At 35.0% G+C, this 18,663-nt stretch overlaps 1 protein-coding gene across 4 annotated transcripts in view; it reads left to right on the top strand.

The window, feature by feature from the left end:
• Positions 1-222: 222 nt before the first annotated feature.
• The window catches only part of Cblb (Cbl proto-oncogene B), a 196,875-nt gene continuing 178,434 nt past the window's right edge, over positions 223-18,663 (top strand). For 3 of the 4 annotated variants that reach the window (XM_026406446.2, XM_026406445.2, XM_026406443.2), the window contains exons 1-3: positions 728-922; positions 1,662-1,843; positions 16,181-16,431. In XM_026406446.2, the coding sequence (XP_026262231.1) occupies positions 1,676-1,843; positions 16,181-16,431 (419 nt within the window). In that variant the 5' untranslated portion in view covers positions 728-922; positions 1,662-1,675. Of the gene's footprint in view, positions 307-727; positions 923-1,661; positions 1,844-16,180; positions 16,432-18,663 lie in introns of those variants that run through there. The other variant, XM_026406444.2, reaches the window with a different exon arrangement.

Genomic DNA, 18,663 nt, shown 5'->3' with positions numbered 1-18,663 from the left:
GGACCTGCGATGAGCGGGCCTTCCTTTGGGGCCATTGTGTACTGTGGAGGACGTGGACCGGGCGGTAGTGCGAGGAGGACGGGCGCCTCACATCTATTGGCTTATCCCGCTGTCGGGCAGAGCGCCGGCTCGCGGGATTGGCTCATTGGGGTGCGGCCCCTCCCTCAGCTCCGCCCCGCTCCTGAGTCTCTGTGTATGTTACAGGGGTGGGGTGTCCAGCGAGTGGTCTCCTCCTCCAGCTAGTGCTGCTGCGGCCTCCCCGAGAGTCGGGCGGGAGGGGAGAGCGGGTGTGGATTTGTCTTGACGGTAATTGTTGCCCTTCCACGTCTCGGTGGCGGAGCTCTAGGTTGCCCCTTCCCCGGGAGCGTGCTGTTACGGCGATTACACATTCCCTGTCTGGGCGACCCAAACACCCTGGGCTGCTTGCGCAGAGTGGGACCCACGCTCACGCGTGGCTCGGGACTGCACGGCGCCGAAAGGCGAGGAGGGAAGGGGGCGCTGGGGAGGCTCGACGCTTTTTTCTGGCCCGAGGGCCCTGGGCAGCCAGGCGTCTGCTATAGAGGAAGAGGGGACAGCCCCGGCTTCTAGTCGCTGTTGCCTCTGCTGTCCACAGTTTGAAGTGGTGTATTTAAAGACCGGAACCGGGCAGGCCGGGGGGAGGAGAAAGAGGGAGTAAAGGGAGACTGGAGACTGGAGGCTGGGATTGCAGACAGCCTGGGAGGTGCGTCCTCCGGGTCGCTGAGCGCGTAGCGCCGGAGGCAGACGGGACTGCGGGGCGCTGGAGGAGCTGAGGGATACTTTGTCCGCTTTCCGTTCGTCTTTCTCCCCAGCTGGGATTGGAGAGTGGCAGAGAAGAGGCCTGAGCAGGGTGGGGGCATAGACGTCCTGAAACAAAGCTTCGGATCTACCCCATCCCGCTTGGGTGAGACTGTAGGCAAGGAGGGAAAGAAGTGAACTCTGCTTTCCCTACCCGCTCTGTCAGTTTCTCACTCGCTTTTTAGAAATGGGCTATTTGTTTTTCGGTTTATTTGGCTCTTGGGAATAACTATTCACAGCTTTGGTTTAGAGAACCTTGTGTTCCTATGTCGGTACTAGGTGGTTTTAGCGGGGGAAATCCAAATCCTACGCCTTTGTTGATAACAGACATGTCCCTTATGCTTGTGTAGAACACTCTTTACATTTATATAACTTGCCAAAATCTAGCAAAGTGAAAGTGAGGTTTCTAAGTGAGGCTTCCAAAATGTATTCTAGGGGTTACAGTTGTTCTGGTGTTTTGAATTGGGATGAAGACAGAAGGGGAGAACATTGTGTTCCCAAGTAGAGTAAGGAAACCTATTTAAGTTGTGGTGGTGTTGTTAAGAGTTGGGTTAGTTAAGCTTTAGCTATTTGAAACTTGAGGATGCATCCTTAACGCTTAGTACTCTAAAAGCAAATCTAGGGTTATTGCTCTAAATTTATTTTGCGTTGAGATGGAGAATGTAATTTCACTCCATTATTGAAAAGTTGAATCTGGGAACCTTGGTTTTACTCTCACTGATGGAGGAGAATGTAGTAGTTACAAGTTAGCTTGTTCAGCTTTCTTTGAGTAAATATTGTCATACCCAACTAACTTTTCTTCTCCTTCTCCTTCTCCTTCTCCTTCTTCTATTTGCCTTTCAAAGAACTTTGATTCCAGATGGCAAATTCTATGAATGGCAGAAACCCTGGTGGTCGAGGAGGAAATCCCCGAAAAGGGCGAATTTTGGGTTTTATTGATGCTATCCAGGATGCAGTTGGGCCCCCTAAGCAAGCTGCAGCTGATCGTAGGACTGTGGAGAAAACTTGGAAACTCATGGACAAAGTGGTAAGTGGAATAGTGCCCAGGCATGGCCCTGTTCACCCTGAATATGATTTCTCAAGCTTTATTTATACATGCTATTAATTAATAATAATTATCATGAGGGCAGTAATCTTTTTGTGTGTGGACCATTTTCCTTCCTTCATTCTGTATGTTTTGAAAAGCAGGATTCAGAGCAAAGACTTGTGTTTTTTTTTTTTTTTTTTTTTTACTTTTTATCCTTCTCTACAAGGTTCAGAGTTCCTCTATATGACTCAGATATGCAAAGTTTTTACCATTGGCTGATTTTATGGGTGTATGGCCACAGTATGGTTTAGAAGTGTTTGTTCAGTCATATGTGAGGTTGTGTTGCTCTTAGATAACAAAATAGTTCATACAATATAAGAAAAGTCTCGGATGGAGCATGTGGGGCACCACTTGTGTGATACTGAGAATATTTACTGGGGAAAGAACCAGATTAGTCTTTAAGTGAGGAGGCAATATTTGAGAGAGTTTCCATTTTGATCTTTGAGAATTTGTCTTTATTAAGAAACTTTTTTTTTATGGTATACTTACAGTTTCTTTCATCTACTATTCCATTTTGAAACAGGAAACCTTTTCCATTGCACATTGTTTATTGTGAAAGGAAAATTTACGTTGGGGGTGGTGGGGCAGAGTGTGTCAGAAACTTCTGTGGTTTCTGCTTGTTGCTTTCAGATGAACTCTATAATTTCACAAGAAGAAATCAAACTGGATGTCAGTTCTTGGAGAAATCAAGTTAAAGAGGCAACCTGACCACCATATAGGGATATACTGTAAAACTGTAGCTATCAGTACTAAGTAGGTTTATGAAATAAATATGATTAAGATATAGCTTCCTGCTTTATATAAATTAAAGAATTTCTGTTTTTAAAGCAGTAACATTTTCCCTACATTTTTGTAGCACTTATGATATTATTTCATAGATATTTGGGATTAATTGTAACTTAGTTTAGCCAGGACTTTTGATACCTTTATGACTGCAGAAATGGAGATTTTAAAAAAAATCTTTCTTTGTAAGGATGTACTAAATCCTACATGAAATTATATGGCAACATTCAACTTTGCTTGGTTTGTTACTCTGTGCAAATATTGGCTACAAAAAAGCCACTGTCAGTAGAATTAGCAACACTGGCAAGTGCCAAGATTTCCTTTATTTTCTTTTATCCTATGGAAAGTACAGATAAGATAGATGAATGATGGGCCTATCATCCTATGACCAATGGTGTTAAATGCAGAGCCAAAATATTTCCACCAGATAAATATCCTTACTTTGGGGCTTCAGTGTGACCTATTTAAGCTTCTGCCAATTTATTCAAATTGTTATATTAAAGTGCTCCAGACAGAATGATGTCATAGTGTCAGAACATTGCAACTTGCTGCTTAGGGTCAGGTTTTGGTTTTAACATTGGATACTTAAGAATGAAGAGTATGTAGTAGGAAAATTGCATTTATTTGGCAGGCACAGTACTCTCTTTGCTTTTATAAAGAGTATGCCTTTGAAGGTCATTCTAGTTACCTAAATCTTTAGTTGGGGTAAGAGAAGGAATTCCAGCTTTTTCTCTAATATATTATGTAAATGGTCAACAAACAAATCAGATTTTATAGGGGAGTCTATTCTCTGTCTACACCCCTTCATTGAGTATTCAAAATTTGAATATTTGTGATGCAGATTAGAGTAGCAAATAAAGATTTATATGAGGAAGTGGTAAGCTATAGTTATTGTAAAGTCATTATTGAAACAGTAAAAAAAATGGTATGCATAATTTTGGTCTATATGTGGTTGTTAACATAAGCTTTGTCTGCTTTTAATTATTTCACCATAAGTTATGGTTAAAATGGATAGTTATTTGATGGTTCAACATCTGCCATTGTTTGTTTTATTAACCCTTTTGTGGGTTTAGGTTTAGCTTTTGTAGTTGAGGAACTTGACTCAAAAAGATATTGATTATCCAGAGTCTCTACTTAGTGGGATGTGGGTGTGGGTATTGGCAAGGGTGCTTTATTGTGGCTTTCCCTATTTATCTTCATTATTTGTCAAAGATGAAAATGGTGAATGCATCTGTGGGCTTTGTGGAAAAAAATCACAAATTGTCATAAAAGCATTCAATATGTTTATTTCTTCTCCATCACATAATAATAGAAAGGCACTGGTACTTACTAATTAGCAGTATATTTTATTGAAGTGGTAAGGTGGAAGCATCCTCCTCATGTGTTTATCTTATTTGTCAGAGGTAAGGGAAGTAGTGCATGTATCAATGTTGTCTTGATGATTGCATCAGGAACTTTTTTATTAGTCCAGAAATTAATCCCTTGGCACATTCCCTGTGTTTTTTTTTTGTTTGTTTGTTTATTTTTCTCTTAAATATCTGTATTAGCATGAGTTTAGCCTGTCAATTAGAGAAAATAGTGACTTTCAGGTCTAATTGGTTGTTAAGGAAAAGGCAAGATTAAGTGTGTAGTTGGCACCTTATTTTTATTTTATTTTTTTTAGCGCAGATCTTTGAGGTATAATATAACTACAAAGTACAATAACTTTACAGGGGATAACGAAGCAGTCTTAAACCATCAGGGAAACATCTAGGTAGTGTATGGTTTCATCATATCTTGGCCTATAGAATTTCAAATAATCAGTTGAGAGAATCCAGTTCCAACTTATTGTTCTGTTTTCAGAGTGTAGGCTTTTTCTCCAAGGTCACTTGAGAGTAGAAGAGAGTAATTGCTCAGTTGTGTTTCTTGTAAAATGTAGTGTTTTGTAACAACATCAATAGCACAGAGTTAGCATACTATGTGTACTGAGAAAAAGAATAGTAGCATATCCCAAAGCATCAAATTTATACACACTGTCTGGCCTTAACTGTGTGTATCAGTTTAGGTCAATAGCTGACCCAAGATCTCTCACATTTGTGGTGCCTTTTTAATTCTGAGACAGAACTATTACTCATGAATGTAAACCTAGGTTCAGATACATTCAAAATGAAATGTGGAGTTGATTCCAAAGTTATTGCAAAGACAGACTTTTAAAAACACTTAATAAGCATTTGTTGAGGGCTTACTTTGTTTCTACTAAGTGCTTATTTCTGAGCATGCAAAGCTAGATAAAACATAGCCTTGCCCTTGGCCTGTCCAGAAACTCAGAGAATAGCACCAGAGTCAGGCATGTAAATGGATGATTGCCATATAGTATGTAAAGGACTGTAATACAGGCAGACCCAAGCGAAGTATAGTGGAAGCAGAGTGGAGAACAGCCACCTTGTTTTTCTGGCCACTATTCAGATAGTTTTATGTCTATATTCTGCTAGACATTGCCTTTTAGGAACAGCATTGTTGTGCCTTTATTGGAAATGCTGAGGTGAAGGTAAGGAAATGATTTCTAATCATTATGGTTGAAATCATAATTTATTAATATGAGGTTCCTGAGTGTGGTTTTCACAAGAGTCTTAGCCAGGTGATGGAAAGCAGAAGAAACAATTTTCTATCTAATAGATGCTAAATGTACGGAGCATACGTGGATGCTCGGGAAATTAGAAAATAATTAATTAATGCTAAAGAGCAAAGCAAGTTGAGTACCCATCTACGTTTTTGTCTTGCTGTCCTTGTCATTTATTTGGAAATTACATTACTGAAAGAGTTTTAAAAGCATTGAAAAAAGTGATGATGCCAAATAGACTTTTCCAGCCATTTACTTCTCGTACATTTAGTACATTTGTCAAAATTAAAATATAATTCATTCTCTCTTATAATTTCACTGTGACCAGATATATTTCAAAGTTTGAAATCAAAGATGCTTAGATTATATACAAATATTTTTAAAATGTAAAAGTTTGTTTTTAAGTTGAATTTTTTCACATTTCTAAAAAATATTTTTCATGGAGTGAAAGTGAGATTTTTAGATGCAAGTTGTTTGTGTTTGTTGATTTTGAGCCTCTCACCTTCCTAGAGACTTGATATGGCATATCATTTATTTGAGTTATTATTCTTCAAATATTTCCTTTTCCTCATTGAGGTTGTTCTGCCTTAGCAGTCCTGGGCCCTGATAGACTTGGAAAGGGGATAGTTGCACATTAAGTGTCTGGACAACTTTGTTAGGATCCAGTTAAATTTTGAATTGTTGCTAAGATAACTGAAGTGATCCCAAAGTTTGCTACTTGTGATTTCTAGGAAAACCTTCAATTGATGAAATAAAAGATTTAAAGGACTCCTACCAGGAGTTACCATGGTTTATTCCTGTGATAGAAGATCTACTATAGAATGAATGCTTCAGTCCGTTGGTAATCTTTTAACTCTTCAAATTTTCACTAGAATTGAATTGACTTCCTTTTTTTTTCAAATGTTGCTTTATGTGCTATGACTTCTTCCTTCATTTATTAAATCCCAACTGTAAAAAGATAGATGTTTCTAAATAACTATGCCACACAGGAGAATGTCATAAGTGCTGTGGCACAGAATGTGGTGGAGGTGATGTTGCTTGCTGAGAGTGAAAAGCTGGGTATAGAAGGAATCATGAATTTGGTACTGTCTAGGTGTGTTTTTGGATTATAATGAAGTAGTAGGCATCCTAGGCTGAAAGGGTAATAAGCGATTGTTGAGTGAAGTTTTGACTGCTTTGAAAATTTGGATTTAATGTATTTGATAGGAAGATAATCATTGAAGTATTTTGTACAGGGAGAGGAAAAATTAGCACTATCCCTTGATATCTTACCCTTTACATTATGAAGATTGGATACTGAAGGCAGGAAAAATGATGAAGAAGAATTAAAGCAGTGTGGGTAAGAAATCATCAAGGGCTGGCCTGGAGAATTGACAGTAGTTACAGCAAGTATTGGTTCAGAAGTGGAAGACATTTTGGAGGTAACATCTACGTGACCCTACAGGGTTAGTATATGAAAGAAAAGCTGAAGTGAAAGTGACTCTTGAGGTTTTCAGCCTAGTTGACTTTGAAGGCGGTGATGCCCTTAGTGAGATAAGGAACATAGGAAGGAAAAGAGGAAGCTCGGGGGTTGGCCTATAAGTTTGTTTGGGGCCATGCTGACTGAATTTGACCTCCCAGTGAAATCCATTTTGAAGTCAGAATGAGTGTGCAGTTAAAAAGAAGTTGGAACTAGAGACCTGTATTTGGTAGATGTGTCCGTAGGTTAGCATCTTAGTGGTGGACTTATCTTATGCAGGGAAGAGAGTCAGACACAAAACCAGAGAAGCAAAATTTTGGAGCATAGGGAGTATAATTAGATGGTAGTAAAGAAAAGAGAATCCTACAAAGAACAGGGATAAGAAAGGTAGAAAAAATAATTGGGGTATATTGATTTCTTGGGGAGAAACAACATTCAGAAGAAAGTAGTTTCAAGTTCTGATAACAGTAAGTTCAAGTTCAGGTAGGGAAAACCAAACAGCAAAAAGTATGGACTCATTGAATTTCATAACTCAAGGCCATTGTTGATCTTTATAGAGTAACTTCACTTATATGATGAGGTTATATTAAATGAGTAAATCATTTAAAAATTATTCTGGAGTTGTAACAACTGATAAATAGGAAGAATGTTTTGACTGAGAATTTAAGGAGAGTTGAAACTAACTTGTGGAGTGTGTGTGACAGGGTTCATGATAGGAGAGGTTATAGATTGATGGGAAGGAAAGAATGATCTAAGCTGTAAGGGAAAGAGAAATAACAGAAGAAGCAGTATCCTAGATTATAATGTGGGAGGGAAAAGCTAGGAATAAGTAGCAGAGTTAACAAGTAGCAGATAAATGTAACTTCCACTTGGGCAAGAAGGAAGTGAAGGAATAAACAGAGAAGTTTTGAAAGAATTTGTAAGTTTTATGTTGGATTGTTAGGAAGTAAATGGAGGCATATATTTGTAATTTTAATATTGTATATTATAGAATAGACATTATATATTCTAGCCAGTCTTTTAGGTATTAACTGGGTAAATAAGTAAAACATTGAAATGAAAATCTGTTTTCATCTTTTATATTAAGATCATCTTATATGCTGTGTGACTTTAATATTACTACTATGTAATTTTTATGTACTTTGTTTATTAAATTTTGTTTCTTAAAAATGTTTTTATAGATTGTTAATTTTTTCCTTGGAAATGAAAATGTATTTTGGTAATACTCAATATTTTATAGCTTTTTAGCATATTAATATTTAAATAATTATTAAGGTCACTCTTATAGCAATAGATTTTAAAAGTAATTATTAATGTTCTACCGTTAAAAGATTGGGTACTTTATCCCCCAAATGCTAGATGATTCTATGTGGTATGACCTAGGCTTAGACATACTTTCTGCATAGAACATTCTAGACTTTTTAAAGTTTTCAGGTAGCATGAAGAACTTTATCAGTCAAAAGAATTTTTAAAAATCATGACTTTTAACAAAGTGTGTAGTACCTTTGATCTCATTTCCAAACCTTGACTAGATCTGCAGAGAATATAAAATATGGACAGAAAAAAATACTAGAAAAAAAATGAGTACTGATTATGTATGGGGCACGAAGCAGAGCACTTTGCATTCTCTCTTCTTAGAATTTTAATACTGTAAGATATTTCCCCAAGAAGAAGCCTGCCCAAGATTCTAAAGTTAGTAAGGAGAAGGGCCTAATCCTAGTTTGCTTGATTCTGTATTGTACATTCATAATAAAAGAGTCAAGCACACTGCTATATGGAATATGATTATTCCTTTTACCCTGGGAAGTAAATCAAAAGGGTATTTCCACCAAATATTTCATATCATCAAATTCTTCTCCAAATTTTGTACTAATTTTTAGGGAGGTTTACTCAATGATGACATGGATTTTCTTCGTAATTATTGAACAAATGATGTTATATTTTCTGAAATATGAAACATCTTTCCTTACATTTTTCCCCTTCTCCTTCTGTATGCCTTCCCTCCATATTTATTGTACATCTACTTTATGCAAAGTCATGTGAGGAAAACACATAAGTCCCCCATGTTTAAGGAAGTTACACTCTCATTTGGAAGAAAGATAGTGAATTGACAAATTCTCAATTGATGTTTTAAGTAAAGCTTGTTGGTTCCTTAGTGTTATTTCTTATGTCAACCTTCCAAAGAAATCATCATTGAAAACCTTAAAGGAATTGGTAGTTTTCTCCAAATCTTACTGTAATTAGACTTATGACCAATTTTATATTTTTGTTTTGCCTAATTAAAATTCTATAGAACATTGTATTATCTTATACATTTTATATTTTATACCTTAAACTTTTATATATTTAGTGAGCTGCTGAATTAATATGGGATGAACCCAAAGAACTATTAGATAATATTTGCAGGAGGAGGACAGGAATTTCCATACTTGCTTTAGAAAATGAGATATTTTGGGCCAGTACTTACCTAGCATGCAAAAAAAAAAAAAAAAAAAAAGTCTTCATGGAGTATGTAATTTGATCCAGTGAATGCTCTGTGAGATAAGGTGTTTTGGAATGAAAGTTTTGTACCGTAAGATATGATCCTTTATTGTTGAAATTTCTATTTATTTTATAAAATTTCATTCATATGTTTCAGGAGTTGCTTTGAACCTTGTTTGCAAGGAATATTTTAGCTGATCTAATAACTCTTTCTTACATTTTTGGCTGAAAATTTAAATTAAGGAGCTGCTAGACATCTCTTTAAATGCAAGAATATTCCCAGAATAATTAATGGCTTTGAATTTATTGTAGCAGTAACAAATCCTGATTTTATATTTGTGCCCTTGCATATATATGGTGAAATATATATGTATGTGAATACACATTTTATTGAAATACATATACAGTACAAGCTTTTTAAACATATTTTTATGTACTTGAAGCAGTGCAGACTACATGTACAGAGTTGTCTTAACAAATCTTTGTATACATTTAAATACAGAAGTCAGTTATGCACTGATAAGGACTAGGGATGTAGTTCAGTGGGCATTGTATATATGATATATACTTGCCTAGTATATATGAGGCCCTGGTTTCTATCCCCTAAACCACTAAAACAAGAACAATGACAAAAAAATTGAATGAGAGAGTACCTGATTCTTAAGTCCAAACATCAGGGTTCTGAGCAGCAACCTTAGCTAGTTTCATTTCTATTTTAGTATTGACATTTCAAAATGAGCAAGTTTTTCTTGGTGATTCTAAAGTCCTCTTTAGGACTCCAAAATTCTTCGAGTCGATAGTCATATATATAAGGAACTCAAAAAACAACCCAAATTCAGCTAACCCAATCATCATATAGGCAAATGAATTAAATAAATATTTCTCAAGAGAAATACAAATTCTAATGAATATGTGAAAAAATATGCAACATGGCTAATGATCAAGGAAATGCAAATCAAAAGTACATTGAGATTTTATCTCATTCCAGTTAGAATGGCAATCATCAAGAACAAAAATAAATGCTCATGAGAATATTGGGGAAAGGAAACATTTATACACTGTTGGTTGGATTGTAAATTAGTCTAATCACTATGGAATCCTCAAAAGACTAGAAAGAGAACCATCACATGATGCAGCTATAATACTTCTTACTGTTTATCCTGAAAAATTAAAGTCAGCATACTGTCGTGATACATGCATACCCATGTTTATAGCAGTGCAGTTCACAATAGCTAAGTTATAGAACCATTCTAGGTGTCTGACAACAGATGAAATGATAAAGAAAATAAGGTATATATTCACAGTTTTACTCAGCTATAAAGAAAAGAAATTATGTCATTGCCAGGAAAACAGATGGCAACTTGAGAGCATTACATTAAATGAAATAAGTGAGACTTAGAAAGTCAAAGGTCATGTGTCTTCCCTCATGCCTGGAAGCTAGAGAGAAGACAAGAAAAAATTAAGGGTGATATTATGAAAATGGAAGGGAGACCAGTAGAGTATATGAAGGGGAATGGCAAGACAGAGGAAGGAACTAAATGGGAAGATACTAGAGAATGAAATTGACCACATTATGTTATGTGCATATAAAATATGTCACAATCCTACTACTATGTGTAATTATAGTTCACCAATAAAAAGAAATTAAAAGAAGTCATTGACTGCAATGGAGTTTGCAGCCTAATTCCAATACTAAATGTTTTGACTTTTAGCTCAAGAGAAGAGTAATATTACTAAAGAAAACAATTCTTTTTGGCACAAGTTGGTGTCATAAGAAATTTACCTTTTTATAATGTGACTGTGGATTTGTTTCTTTGTGAAATCTCTTCTCTATTGGGACCAACTTTCATTCTAGGGAGCAACTCATTTATTTCTAGAAAAGGGCTAAGTCATTTGAATCTGAACATGAATCTTGTGTTTAGCTTGATTTTTCTCCTTAATATACTTTTTCTAGAAAAGCCATTTTTTTTCTTTCCCTGGCTTTTTCAGTTCCTTGAACATAACAGGCACTCAATAAATATTTATTGAATCGAATTGAATTTGACTTGCTTTGAAGTCATAGTCCTGGTGTAGGGTTATTCATTTTCGGCAGGAGCCGTCATAAGTCACAGGGTTTAATAGTAATCCCACTGATGAACTGCACACTCAGTGGCATATAGAAGTTCAGCATTGCACACTGTATTTTCCAAGTGCAAATTTAGAAAACAGTGTAGCACACAGAGGCTTGAAGAACCAACTCCAGCCTATTTCAGATCTCCTGTGCCACTTACCTACAGCCTTCCCATGCTTCTATCTTTTACTCTCTCAATATGTTTTGCCCTCTCATGCCTCTAAAGCCTTTCACACTGCTCTCTCTGGAATATTCTTATTTTTTTAATGTTTTGTTCCAAATTTAGGTATGCTTTTCTTGATGGTCTTATGAACTTGTGTAAGTTGCTGCTTTTCTCCTGTGGCACTTTGTACTCTCCTTTATCATGGTCCTAAATTCTCCTATAATTCTTTCTTAAGCCTCAAGGCTTTCTCACTAGAAAATTCCTTGAGGGCAGGTCTTGTGATTTATTCCTCTCTGTATTCCTATTGCCTAAAACAGTGCCTGATATATAAAATAAACCTTTGTTGAGTTAACAAATGGGTTCTGAAGTTCATGTAAATTTACAAATGGAATAAAATAAAAATGGAAATGAGTTTAGAAGGGACCATTAATTATATGCCTGATTCTAATTAAATTGTAATATAGTTAGAAAGATCAGCTTGAGATTCAGAAGATGCAGGCTTTTGTGTTGAATTAATGATTTTTTAATAGTTCCTTAATCTTTGTAGTTCTTAGTTTCCTTATCTGAAAGTGAATGAATTGGATGGGATCTTTATTAAGATCCCTTAGAGCAAGAATTACATTGTTCCTAAGTTAATTATAGAGAACTAGGTCTTTTCTGCCAGACTCCTTAAGGCAGGAAGTATATTCTAGTCATCTATAATTTCTTGGCACTAAGCTTAGTACCTGATATATAATAGTTATTTAAATAGTTTTACCCAATGAAATAATACATTCCAACATGGAAATAAAATTTAAATAAAGCAAATGAGGAAAAGACCAGGTAAATAATAGTGGAATGAATAGCCCTAAAGTTTAAAAATATCTTTCAAAGAACAGTTTTTTTAATGTCTGAAAAAATACCTGACAGAAATTTTTCATTAGTCATTTAAAAAAATGACCAGTGGAGGAAATGAATTTGAAGCTGCTTTGTCCACTAACTACAAGTTAATGATTAGTCAGTATGTGACATGTACAAATACATGTTACTGAAATTAAACTCTGTCTGCTTTAGGAAGTTGGTAGTAGTATTCTTCAAATTCTGTGTACTTGTGATAGTATCTTTTGGTTTAAAGAATGGAGAAACCATATCCTATTTCAAGCAGGATTTGTTAAATCACAGACATATTTGTATCTTTATTTATTATTTTAAAAATTTATATATGACAGCGGAATTCATTACAATTCTTATTACACATATAGAGCACAGTTTTTTATATCTCTGGTTGTATACAAAGTATATTCACACCAATTTGTGTCTTTATACACATACTTTGAATAATGATGTACATCACATTCCACCATCATTTCTAACCCAAACCCCCTCCCTTCCCCTCCAACCCTTCTGCCCTATCTAGAGTTCCTTTATTCCTCCCATGTTCCCCCTCCCTCTCCCACTATGAATCAGCCTCTTTATATCAGTCTTTTGGGCACAATGAGCTTTCCTAGTTATATCAATGTATCACAGAAGTACAAAAGTGATAGAAAAGCTTTATACATTAATAAAGATTTTGTGTTATTTAATAAATGAGATGCCATCCTACCTTTTGAGAAATTTTTCAGAGATCAAAATAATTTTGTTATATTTAAAATAAACCTGTATCTTTGGGTTATTAATTTGAATACTTGTAGAATATGATTATGAAAATAAAATATGATACATTAGATAAAAAACATTATATGTGTATGAGTCTGTACATTTCCTCCAGAATAATTCAACTGGTCAGTACATCCATCATTCATTTATTAGTTATATACTATGTGCTAAAGAATTCCATTTTACACACTATATGTAAAGTGGAAGGTATGATATGATAATGCCCTAGGTTAATGTGAGAATTAGTTGTCTTAATTTAAAGGCTGATCCTTGGTAGTCTGATCCAGATCTTCCTCTTCCCTATGCTATAATTTCTTAAAGAAAGCAATGGGATAACATAAAAATTGTTTTTTTATTTGCTGTTACCTTAATTGATTGTGTTTGTGGTTCTTGAAATGATTATGGTTCAACTTTTTTCTGTTTGTCCTAGGCATTTGTTGTGAGTATCCAGGGGAAGATTCATGTTTTTTGAAAATTAAAACCCTTACCATTCGGAGGAACCTTCTAAAGATAACAGATACAAAAGTGAAATACAAAATTGGATATGAAAGTGAATTTCTTTCTCGAATTTTTCAGCTTGATGAAACTCTCATATAAAAGTTGTGAAGTTTTTCACAACACATAGTGAAAAATTTAAAGCTGATAAATCTACAGATACCAGTAACATAATCTAACTAGTTTTTTTGGCTCTGGTTTTTTTTTTTTTTTGATACCAGGAATTGAACCTAGAGAGGCTTAAACATTGAGCCATATCCCTAGCCCTTTTTATTTTTTATTTTGAGACAGGGTGTCAGTAATTTGCTTAGGGTCTTCCTAAGTTGCTGAGGCTGGCTTTGAACTTGCTTTCCTCCTGCCTCCTGAGTTGCTGGGATTACAGTTATATACCACTACTCCTGGATATGGTTTTTGATTCTCTTTTATTACTCACGCATAACTTCCGATCCTTGGTGAATTGGACCTTTCTTCTGCTATCATAGATAGCAGGCACTGTAGGCACTTGAAATATTCCTGGAACCATTCTTTATATATATATATATATATATATATATATATATATATATATATATATATATAATTTAAATTTTGAGAAAAAATGCATTTTAGGTACACAATATATTTTATATGCACAGTAAGACAAATTAACATGTCCAATTACCTTCTATAATTAGTTACCTTTGGTTTTGTGATGAAAACACCTAAAATCTATTCTCCTGGCAACTTGTCAACATATAAGGTGATATTAACTACTCTCCTCATGCTGTGTATTAGATCTCTAGATTTGTTCATTCTACTTAACTAGCAAATGTACCCTTTCACCTGCTTCTCCCCATTTTCTTCCTCCTCCTTGCTACTCTGTTTCTATTTATATGTGTAAGTTTTACATTCTTTATATAAATGAAATCAGTTTCTTTCTGTGCCTTTCTTATTTTGGACTGCTGACAATAATTTCTTTATAGAAGTGACTGCACATCTTACATACAGCTTCCACTAAACCCAAAATGTGAAGGTCCAACTCAGCTTCTCATCAGCAAGATACCAGAAATGCCATTGGTCAGTCCAGTCCACCCAATGGGGGATAAAGTTTGATATAAGGAAAGTTATACTGGAAGGAGACAAATTTTAATCAATTATATTTAAAACATTTTACTATTAAAAAGTTTAAAAAGTATATATTATTTATATATTTTATTTATGTATATTTATATATAAATAAATATTATGAGGACCTTAGAAGAATGCCATGCATACATGGGAACAGAAGCTTACACTTCACCATTTTCTCAGTAAATCTGACTTTTTGTGTACTCTTTGTCTTTTGTGAATTACTGCACTATTACACTATGTGTACTTTTGTGCATTTCCCAAAGATTTTGTTTTAAGGAATGTTTAATTGAATGGTTCTTTTTAATTTTTTTGATAGGTATTTTCTGTATAACCATTTATTTTTTATTTAGTTGTTCTTTTTAGATGCACACGACAGTAGAGTGTATTTTGACATAATTTACATACATGGAGTACAATTTATTCTAATTAGAATTCCATTCTTTCAGTTTTACGTGATGTGGAGTTTCGCTCGTGGTGTATTCATATATGAACATAGGAAAGTTCTGTCCCATTCATTCTGTCTTTCCTATTCCCACCCCCCATCCTCTGCTTCATTCCCCTTTGTATAATCCAGTGAATTTCTACCCACCCACCCCTTGCCTTATTGTGTGTGAGTATCCATGTATCAGAGGCAATGTTTGGAATTGGACAGTTCTTGCTATTCCAGTTGGAAGGATAAAATGATCTGAGCTTATTTACTCTTGGCTAAATCACATGAGCATGTGGAAGTGACTACACCCTTTTCTGAGGGCAGAGGCATTTTCAGTTCTGCAGGCAGCTTTGAATGCCCCTGTGGTTGGGTGGCATCTGCTGCAGTGACTGGGCCGTTACATCTTAATGTTTATAGGCCTAGTAGAAGATGGGGGAGGCGGAAAAGACTCCTTCTGACCTGACACCCATTTAACTACTTAATAACTCAGTTGTTAAAATTGTACCTCTTTGTTTTATTCTCCTCAGGGTAGAGAAACATTATATCAAAACATTAATTAAAATCTATGAGAGAGCTTTAGCTGGGAGTTCAGTGTAGTAAAATAATGTCTAAATGTGGGACCTGGTTTGCTAGCTGATAAGGTCTATTTCCTTGTTTTCATTAAAAAAAAAAAAAGAAAGGAATCAGTGGTATACAGTGATCAGTACACTGGAATTCTGTTAAACTCTGTACTTAAGACATTGTAGAAGATAATTAAATTTTAGGGGTTGAAAGTTTAAGGATGTGGTATAAGTAAAGTCTGCACTGAAAAAGAAGAGAATAGGATTTGATTGTATTAAAACTAACGTGAAAATTTGCTAGTTCTTTGTAAACAGGAGTTAGTAACTTAATATCATAATTAATATTATGGAAAATGAAGAAATATGGCAAGTTCTATTCATTTCTCCTTTTTCTTTGAAGAAAAACAGTCATGATTCATTTGAGAATATTTTATTTTTATCTTTGTTTTTAGGTAAGACTGTGCCAAAATCCCAAACTTCAATTGAAAAATAGTCCACCTTATATACTTGATATTTTACCTGATACATATCAGCATTTGCGACTCATATTGAGCAAATATGATGACAACCAGAAACTTGCCCAACTGAGTGAGAATGAGTATTTTAAAATTTACATTGATAGTCTAATGAAGAAGTCAAAACGAGCAATAAGACTTTTTAAAGAAGGCAAAGAGAGGATGTATGAAGAACAGTCACAGGACAGGTAAGAATATTTCAGATTTTTAAAATTTTTTAATATTATCATTAATGTTGCCCTTTTTTTCATCTTATAGTTGATCACCATGTATTTGTTTTGGAGAAAATGTCATTCACTTTTTGTATTTGCTTTTCATATTATTTAAAATTTTACATAAATTTGTTTATGATTATAGCTAGTTCATGAGCATGTTCTTATTTTTCTAATTGACTTTATTTTAAAGATTAGTTTGAGGTTCATAGAAAAGTTGTGAGAAAGTACAGTTTCCACCCCCTGTTTGTGTAATTCACATTTGTTGTTTGTGAGGTACATTTGTTATAGTTGGTGAACCGATATTAATACATTGACTAAAATCTAGAGTTTACATTAGGGTTTACTGTTTGTTTCATGGTTCTATGGTTAATAAATGCATAGTGTCATTATCTACCAGAATAGTAGCATAAAAAATAGTTTCAAGGTTCTAAAAATGCTCTGTGCTCCACCTGTTTTCCCCACCCTCCCTCTATGATCTTTTGACTGTCTCCATAGTTGTCTTCACCTGATGACATATAGTGGGACTCATACAGTATGTAACTTTCTGACTGGCTTCTTTCACTTAATACACTTTAAGGATCCTCCATATCTTATCGTAGCTTGATAGTTCATTTCTTTATAATACTAAATAATACTCCATTGTATGTTTATGCCACAGTTTGTTTTTCTGCTCACATATTGGAGAACATCTTGATTATTTCCAATTTTTGGCAGTTACGTGCAAAGCTACTATAAACATTTGTGCATGCAGGGTTTAGTAGGGATGTAAACTTCCAACTCATTTGAGTAAACGCCTAAGAACATGGTTGCTGGATTATGTGATATGCCCACGCTTGGCTTTGTGAGTTCCTAGACTGTCTTCTAAAGTGGCTATACCATTTCACATCCCCACCACGGATGAATGAGAATTCTCAGTGCTTCATTTCCACACCCACATTTGGGATTGGAGACAAAGCTGTTTAAGACACAGCTGGATTGAATCTCTGCGTGTGGTAGCCGTACATAGGAGATATGTAGTGTAGTCTCCATAGTTATTATTGCATGGCAACCTGAACTGTGGTGGTGAAGGCTGAAGGGACATCAGCTGAATCCTCCTTTTACAGCTAGGGTTCTTAACATTGAAACTCTTCATTAATGTTCGTAGTTTGGCTTTTTCATTATTAAATTTCATGATCTATATTAAGCCTAGTAAAGAATATGGTAGATTTTTTTCTCCATTTCTGGGCTATTCTAAATTTACCTAGAGTATTTGCCAATATAATGAAAATCTATTTCTGGCTGGAAAACCTATATTAATTAAAATATACAGTGTCTTAACATTGATTATATCTAGTTTAAGATACTTACCTCTCTGAATTTTTGTATACCTTACATTAGGAAAACCTCTAAGAAACCTTTAATGTTGCTTTTAGGTTGGAAAAACCTAGCCTCATTTAGTTTAGGGTTGTATAATGGAGAATTAAGTTATCTACGTTTGTGGACTCTAAAGCTGACTGTAAATACTGGTTAAAGAAATACTCACAGTACATATAGTCATCAAATTCAAACTGAAAAACCCTCTGCCAAAGGTAAAATGACATAATTTTTTATATATTTAAATTTTTTTCTTTGAATTAATGTTGGATCCTCCGTATAATTGTAAGTCTAACCAATTATGTAACCTCACTTAATATTCTTGGTCTACAACTGACAACATCTGAGAGTTGTGAGTCTTTGTAGCTTTAAAGCCGCATGTAACAAGGGGAATTTGAATTGCCACAGAGTTCTAGAAGTAAGATAGAGAAGTATCACAGTGATTATTTATTCTTACAGGCTTTCTGAGATAGTCTAAGTTATGGGAAGTCAGGTGTTTATGTGAAAACCGTAGTGGGTTCTTTTTTTTTTTTTTTTTTTTGTGCCAGGGATTGAATCCAGGGGTGCTTAACCACTGAGCCATATCCCCATCTCTTTTTATGTTTTGTTTTGAGTCAGCATCTCACTAAGTTGGTTAGTTGCTGAGAATGGCCTTAAACTTGCAATTCTCCTGCCTCAGCCTCCTGAGCTCCTGGGATTACAGGTGTACACCACCAAGTCCAACTGAAAACTATATTTTTCACTTGGTAGACCTGCCATTGATCTAATGAAACTAAACTGTTTTACAAATGTCAATTTGTATAATTCTTATTCAAATTTAGTATCCCTGGAGTTCTTGGTGATCCAGTTAAG

Source organism: Urocitellus parryii, chromosome 2, assembly GCF_045843805.1.
Source record: "Urocitellus parryii isolate mUroPar1 chromosome 2, mUroPar1.hap1, whole genome shotgun sequence".
Lineage (NCBI taxonomy): Eukaryota > Metazoa > Chordata > Mammalia > Rodentia > Sciuridae > Urocitellus > Urocitellus parryii.
This window is presented reverse-complemented; position numbering and strand designations above follow the sequence as displayed.